Source organism: Barbatula barbatula (genome assembly GCF_947034865.1).
Source record: "Barbatula barbatula genome assembly, chromosome: 22".
Taxonomy (NCBI): Eukaryota; Metazoa; Chordata; class Actinopteri; order Cypriniformes; family Nemacheilidae; genus Barbatula; species Barbatula barbatula.
Window position 1 is genome coordinate 12,112,980 of NC_136785.1, and position 8,553 is coordinate 12,121,532.

General features: G+C 41.4%; 1 protein-coding gene across 1 annotated transcript; it reads right to left on the bottom strand.

The window, feature by feature from the left end:
- Positions 1 to 1,990: 1,990 nt before the first annotated feature.
- On the bottom strand, positions 1,991 to 2,926 carry LOC306911604 (olfactory receptor 8G17-like; the record flags this gene model as incomplete). Its single annotated transcript, XM_079487068.1, has 1 exon — positions 1,991 to 2,926. One exon carries the CDS (start codon positions 2,924 to 2,926, stop codon positions 1,991 to 1,993), a length of 936 nt encoding a protein of 311 aa, XP_079343194.1.
- Positions 2,927 to 8,553: the final 5,627 nt, after the last annotated feature.

The window sequence follows — 8,553 nt, forward strand, 5'->3', positions numbered from 1 at the left end:
TGTTGAATCAATGCCACATAGAATTAAGGCAGTTCTGAAGGCGAAAGGGGGTCAAACACAGTATTAGTATGCTGTTCCTAATAATCCTTTAGGTGAGTGTATAATGGCAGGCCCACTCAAGAATGCACATGTTTGAATGCTATTACCTACTGCAACTGCAATAGCGTGATTTAATCAGGCTTCAGTTATTCAGGGAGTAAGGTGTCCCACAAACACATCTGCTATCACCGCAAAAAAGTCTGTATGATGATAATAATAATCTTTATTTTTCTATAACTCCTTTAAAAGTGCACGTAAAAGCACTTTGCAAAAATACGTAAAAGAAAAAATACACCTTATAAAATTTCACAATAAACCATAAAAATAAAACAATATTCAAGTAAAAGGTGCCCTAAAATTAGTTTTAAGAAAATATTTTGCAAAATGCAAAAAGAGATTAAGCTTGCCTTTTCCTAATCGGTAAAGCATTCCATAATTTAGGAGCTACTGAAGAAAAAACGGTCATCAATCTAAAACCGGTAGATGGAACAGGCAATAGACTAGTTTCAGAAAAGAGAAGGTCAGACACTGGAAAATAGGGAATTATAAGATCAGACAAATATTGAGGTGCACACCCATTCAAAGCCTTGTAAATAAGCATCAGAATTTTAAAATCAACCCTTAACCTAACAGGGAGCCAATGTAGATACTCCAAGGTAGGAGTAATTTCTAAGATGAAAAAACTATGTTTTGACATTGTTTTGAACATGTGGCAAAAATGTAAAATTGCCATCAAAAATCACTCAAAAATCACAATTTTTTTAGTTTCGTTTGAAACTCAGTGATAGAGCCATCAACAGTTAAGGTGACCAACCATGCTTTGGGTATTTGTTGAGTTGAACCTATGAGCAAGATCCAGGCTTATTACTTTTAAGACGGAGAAAATGTTGCGCAATCTATATTTTGTCTTAGAGATACATTCAGAAAGAAAATCAACAGGCACAAAATCATTGGGTTTCGAATGCATGTAAATCAGCATAACATTTTTATTTCAGATCAAGTGATTTCAGAAGCTGTCCATTTGGAAAGATGTAGATGTTGCAAAGTAAGTGCCCCAAAATTGATCCCTATACATGTTAGCATAGTGCTGATAATCTGTTGATAAAGTGCACTATTTCTGGTGAAAACCACCATGCTTTCACTTTGCTAATGACACAATAGAAGAGAACGGCTCTGGCGGTCACTAGTGATTCATTGATAGACCACTGGAAACGTTTGTTTACATTTTTGGAAATTCTCATTTAGGGATGTACTCACTTTTGTTGCCATTTGTTTGCCATTAATGTTATTAATACGTTATTTTTAGGGTTCAGCAAATTTACAATGTTATAAAAGCTGTACACTCATTACTTTACATTGTAGCAACGTGTCATTTATTAAACAGAAAATGGTGTAGGGCCGATGTGGGCCAAACAATCCAGGGCCGATTTCTCTTCCCAGCCGATTTCTCTTGCCCCATACATAAATTATACTGGTAACACTGTACAATAACGTGCTGCTTGGTTAATGCATCAGCTAACACGATCTAACAATGATCAATTCCTGTATAGCATTAATTCATTTTGGTTCATGGTAATTTCCTAAAACATTTTTAAAATCAAAACATTGTGTCTGTTAACATAAGTTAATACACATGAACTAACATAAATCATTGTTTTGACATTAACTAATATTAACAAGGATTAATAAATGCTAAAAAACGAAATTGTTCTTTGTTAGTTCATGTTAGATAATGCTTTTACTACTGTTAACAAACAGATCCTAATTGAAAAAAGTGTTACCATTATACTCAGTAAATATGTATCTTACATATTGATGTAAGAAGGTTTTATTGTGTTGACATACAATGTACTTGTCACATTTAATTGACTTCATTCGGTATATTTCATATTTAATAGACATTATTCCTCCACAATTGTTACAGAATAAATAAACACACATACTGTAGAAATCACATAGAATTAATTTTAGTAGAACATTTAAAAATCTTTTGTCTTATTACCTTGGATTGTAAACCATAAATTAATGGGTTTAAGCTGCAAGGTATAATATAGAAAAGCACAGCTGATAGTTTTCTACCTTCAGGGTTTTCTGGGAAACGATGGAGGATAACTGGCACAAATCCAGATATCAGCATAATTAAATAAACAGTCAAGTGAGTGCTGCAGGTTTTTATGGCTTTGCTGTTTGTTGCTTTGTTTTTGCTTTTTATGCATATCATTGCAATCCTGAGATATGTAATCAACACGCTCCCCATTGAAGAGGTGAGCAAAACCACAGTAAAAGTTAATCCATAAATATTATTGATCATCACATTTTCACAGGACAGTTTAAACAGTGAGGGATTGTCACACATGTGGTTTTGAATCACTGATCTGCATTGAGACAGACGTGCAGTCAGGCCGATTAAAATCCCCACCATCACAAAAGAAACACCCCAGGCTCCTGCAGATAATTTTACAACCATTCTGTTGGTCATTATTGATGTGTATCGTAATGGATTGCATATGGCCACATATCTGTCAAAAGCCATGACAATGAGTATAGTGTGGGCGTTTGTTCCATACAGATGTTGAAAAAAAGCTTGGGTAAAACACTCCATGTGTGTTATGTAACGCTCGGAGGGATCCGTTAAAATATCCTTCAACATGCGTGGTATAATAAGAGTTGCCCCCATCACATCATTCAATGGCAACTGGCAGAACAGAATGTACATGGGCTCATGTAAACTTTTTTCTATCGTGATCTGAATCAAAATCCCAATGTTAAATATCATTATAAATATGTAAGCGATCAAAAGAAAGATAAATGCAAGATGGTTTGACTGAGGTGGAATCTTCAGTCCCTCCATTAAGAGTACGCTGTATCTGAATGTCGCGTTGTCCATCTGTGACCTAAAGAAAAGCCACAGACATAAGAGAGTCGCAACACTAACATGCACATACAGTACATGGACAGTAAAGCACCGGCATTAACAACATCAACAAGTATTGCAAGAAGAAAATTTCTCAGAGTAGCAAAACTCTTTATCTATTAATATAAATTTTTATATATATTTTTTACTGATTTTTATATTGGGTATAAAGTACATTATTCAGTTTGCTTTCCTTTTAGTTGTAAATATTTACATGCTTTTTGTTGTACTGCAAATATAAGATATAAATATGAAAAAAATATGATATATAGTATTAAATAATAACTCCTGAATATTCTTTACTTACCAGTGAATATACACACACAAACTAAAAAAAGCAGTGACTTCGCCGATATGTTGTTCAAGTGTTGAACTGTTGCACTCCCTCCTAGTTTGTCTTACTAAGAAATTAAGTAACTACACTCAAGAACACAACATGAGTTGTGTGCACATGGTCATTATATATTTCTCTCACAACAAGTGAAGTCTTGTCACCATACCCCATGACTCTTTGGGGCTGTTTCCCGGACAGGGATTTTTAAAAATATTCTTTACAAAAAAACGTCACTGGTCGGCATTTTGAGACGAAACAATGGCAATGATATATTTTAAGAGGTGTCAAGTAGTTTTCGATTTAGACATCTCTAACATTTAAATTAGTCTGGGACTAGGCTAACGGGAAATCGCCCTATTGTCCAAAAAATTCCAAAATATTTATTCAAAGAGCTTGTTTAATAAGATTTTTGTATCAATTGTGTTTAACTTGTATTTACACTCACCTAAAGGATTATTAGGAACACCATACTAATACTGTGTTTGACCCCCTTTCGCCTTCAGATCTGCCTTAATTCTACATGGCATTGATTCAACAAGGTGCTGAAAGCATTCTTTAGAAATGTTGGCCCATATTGATAGGATAGCATCTTGCAGTTGATGGAGATTTGTGGGATGCACATACAGGTCACGAAGCTCCCGTTCCACCACATCCCAAAGATGCTCTATTGGGTTGAGATCTGGTGACTGTGGGGGCCATTTTAGTACAGTGAACTCACTGTCATGTTCAAGAAACCAATTTGAAATGATTCGAGCTTTGTGACATGGTGCATTATCCTGCTGGAAGTAGCCATCAGAGGATGGGTACATGGTGGTCATAAAGGGATGGACATGGTCAGAAACAATGCTCAGGTAGGCTGTGGCATTTAAACGATGCCCAATTGCCACTAAGGGGCCTAAAGTGTGCCAAGAAAACAATCCCCACACCATTACACCACCACCAGCCTGCACAGTGGTAACAAGGCATGATGGATCCATGTTCTCATTCTGTTTACGCCAAATTCGGACTGTACCATCTGAATTTAGCAACAGAAATCGAGACTCAACATTTTTCCAATCTTCAAACTGCCAATTTTGGTGAGCTCATGCAAATTGTAGCCTCTTTTTCCTATTTGTAGTGGAGATGAGTGGTACCCGGTGGGGTCTTCTGCTGTTGTAGCCCATCCGCCTCAAGGTCGTGCGTGTTGTGGCTTCACAAATGCATTGCTGCATACCTCGGTTGTAACGAGTGGATATTTTAGTCAAAGTTGCTCTTCTATCAGCTTGAATCAGTCGGCCCATTCTCCTCTGACCTCTAGCATCAACAAGGCATTTTCGCCCACAGGACTGCCGCATACTGGATGTTTTTACCTTTTCTCACCACTCTTTGTAAACCCTAGAAATGGTTATGCATGTAAATCCCACTAACTGAGCAGATTGTGAAATACTCAGACCGGCCCGTCTGGCACCAACAACCATGCCACGCTCAAAATTGCTTTCCCATTCTGACATTCAGTTTGGAGTTCAGGAGATTGTATTGACCAGGACCACACCCCTAAATGCATTGAAGCAACTGCCATGTGATTGGTTGATTAGATAATTGCATTAATGAGAAATTGAGAAGGTGTTCCTAATAATCCTTTAGTTGAGTGTATATGGCATTAAATAACTTTGATTCTTGATAGTTAACACTTACAGCTATAAAATACAGCCATAAAATATTAACAAAATCTAATACAAATTCAACATCATACCCTTTCTTAAAGTTTTCAGTGAAATAAAAGTTGAAAATATTCATTTTTAATTATGTTGTATTTTTATCTTATTATTTTGGTTTGATTTTATATTAAATAAATCATTACTGCACTCGATTCGGCAAAAAAGGGGTACTCCAAAGACAAAATCCAAAAGACAGGCATAAATCCAAACACAGCAAACAAAGCCACAAGACAAAGACAAACAGAATGATCCAAAAGACATCAAGACAAGACGACAAAGACAAAAAACAGAAATCCAGACATAGAATGCTGGGAATTGCAGTATGACACAAAACGTAAGTTATGAATATAACTATGGATCTGTGAGACCGAAGGATGACCGTCACTGCGGTCTAATTGGATGATAACCTTCGTTCCGCCTTCTCTCGAGACCTTATGTAACAAAGTCATGCCCATGACCCCGGAAGCGGAACGTCACGCTCTATAAAAGGCGAGTAAACCTTCCGGCTCGTTCTCTTACCTTGAACGCCCCAGTATTCCGAGCGACAAGGATAGTGACGGTCATCCTCCGGTCTCACAGATCCATAGGTATATTCATAACTTACGATCTGTTTCGACCTCACTCTGACCGTCACTACGGTCTAATTGGATGACTCATGTCAACAGGGGTAAGGAACTACAGACTCTGAACTATTCAACCCTCGCTGGGCAACCGACATCAAAACCGCATTGCTAACAGGCGTTATGGCAGTTACATCCACTCTATAAAATTTTGCAAATGTACATGGTGTAGACCATGATGCTGCAGCACAAATCTCCCCCACTGAAACTCCTTTTAGTGAGGCCCATGACGTAGCTATACTTCTGGTTGAGTGGGCCCGTATTCCTATAGGAACTGGCAACCCTCTTCCTACATAAGCCTGGGAAATAACCTCAACCAACCAGTGAGACAAACGTTGCTTAGAAAGCGGCAACCCCAATCTGGTCTTTCCATAGCAAACAAAAAGCTTGGAAAGAGCCTTCCTTAAGGTCTGAGTAAGATTTACATAGGTGCGTAATGCCCTTACTGGACAAAGGGTGATCAAATTCTGCTGATCTGCCAGTGAAGGGGGTTGAACAGAGCAAACTATGGGATCAACCTTCATGGCTGCACACCAGTCTGAAAAAATTCTCCACTTTATGGCGTAATTAGCCCGAGTAGATGGGGCCCTGGCGTTGTTCAGTGTCTCACGTACCGTTTCATCTAGCTGTTGAGGAACGGACTCTGCAGAGGCCATACCCACAATTGCAGTGCCAGTATTTGAGATAGGAGATCCACTCGTGTTGGAAGTTGCCACGGAGGACCCTGCGTCAACTGAACTAGGTCCGGGAACCATGGTCTTCCTGACCAGCGTGGAGCAACCAGCAGAACTGTGCAATGACCCTCCCTGATCCTCTGGAGGACCTGGGAAATCAGAGGAAAGGGGGGGAAAGCATATAATAAGCCTGTCAGCCACTCTTGTGACAGAGCATCCAGGCCTAAACTGCCTTCTTGTACCGTGAGGGAGTACCATCCCCGGCAATGGGTCGTTTCCCTGGACGCAAAGAGATCTACTTGAGCTGTCCCGTACTGGGTCCAAATTTGGGCTATTACCGCCGTGTGCAACTGCCACTCTCCTGGGAGAGGCCCTGTTCTGGACAAAATATCGGCTGCTCTGTTTGCCACCCCCGGGAAATGGATTGCTCTCAGTGAGGAAAGCCGTGGCGCTGCCCAAGTCAGCAGATCCATTGCTACCTGCAGACAGCGTAGTGACTTCGTCCCTCCTTGGTGATTTATGTGGTAAACCGCTGAGGTACTGTCTGTCCTCACTAGCACATGCTTGTGGCGAAAAAATGGTAACAGACCCTTGAGAGCAAGATGAACAGCTCTCAGTTTGAGCACATTTATGTGTTTTACCAAGGGGGATCCCATTTGCCCCTTACTGACCTGCCTTCCCAAACGGCTCCCCAGCCTGTCAGTGATGCGTCCGTTGTTACCACCGATCTTCTGTGGGGAAGATTGCCCAGTGGGGCTCCCCTGCGAAGAAAGTCCTTGTCCCTCCAAGGGAGTAAGGCCCGCATGCAGGCCCTTTTCACCAACAGCTTCGTTCTTCTGTCTTTTTTTGGATGAAGACGAAATGAATTGAACCATCTCTGTATCGGGCGTGCCCTCAGTAGGCCTAAGGGAATCGCCACTGATGCTGCCGCCATCAGTCCTATCAGCTTCTGAACCCTGTGTGCTGTCACGAACGTCCCCTTCCGGAAGTGGCCGTTGAAACTGTAGCCGATAGCCGTGAGTTACCTTAGACAAAACCCACTGGTCTGAAATCACTCTCTCCCAACTGGCCCGCGATAGCTGAGAGATACAGTCGACGGTCCGCCCCTGGCACCCCTTCGTGAACCTCTCTGTTGTGCTCCCCCACGGGACTGAAATCTCCTCTGGGGATAAGTGGCATGTTGTCTCTGGGTGCCAAAGCTCTGCCCTTGAACACTAACAGGATTGCCACTTGTGTGTCTAGACCAAGCTGGTTGCTGCAGTCTTGGTGTTTCTCGAGACCTTGGTCTGAAGACTGAAGCTGATTTATGGCAAGCCCACTTGTAATGGAGCATTCAGCCCTATCCAGCACCTCCTGAGAATTTGAATTAAAGACATGACCGGGAATTACCGGCAGATTCATTAGTTCGCCTCTTATGGTCTCTGGCAAAGAAGTTTGTGCCTTCCATATTTGTCTACGACACAAAATAGCTGAAAAGACATAGCATCCCCCACATCCCGTGTCAATTGCGAGTGGGCTGCAAGAGCGGAATCAACAAGGTTCCTAGAATCCTGGTCCTCCCCACTTATCGTTTTTCGCAAAGCTGCCAAGAGGATAGCCAAAGCATTGCCTGTATGAGCTGCCCGTGCAGTGGCATTAAAGGATCGTGAGATGAGACGGTCAGTTTTCGCACACTCCTTCTTGGGACAACGAGGGTTAGATGATGCATAACCTGGTCCTAGAGTTGTCCACGATGCTATTTCCTGCTCCACAGGTGGCATGTCCCCTAGTCCAGTTTCCTTTGGATAACGGGCATTGGCCAAGCGTCTGCAGCCTGCGTTGAATTGAGGCTTCTGAGATGGTCTCTTCCATGCCGTCCTCAACATGGAAGTATAATCATCTGTGACCGGAATACAAGATGGAGAATTAGACTGAGGTATGCCTTCCCAAACACCTCCGACAGGGGCTGGGTCAGACACAGAGGGCTGTAAGCATGGTATCTTTGCTGCACTAAATACTCTAGCAACAAAAGTGTTTGCTGAAAAATCATCTTTCCCAATTGATTCGTCATCCACTTCGGCAGAATCTGAATGGGGTCCTTCTCCTTGGTTCCCCCCTTCCACCTGCTGTACATTATCAACCAGCGAGTGGGGAGCACAAAGAGATAATACATCCTCATCGTCTGCGCCAGTTTCAGGATTGCCTTGTTGTGCCGGTGGAGGAATGCATTCCTGACCAAGAGGTAATGATGGTGACAATCAGTGACGAGCTTCCACTCGGTCTATCCTCTGTGCTA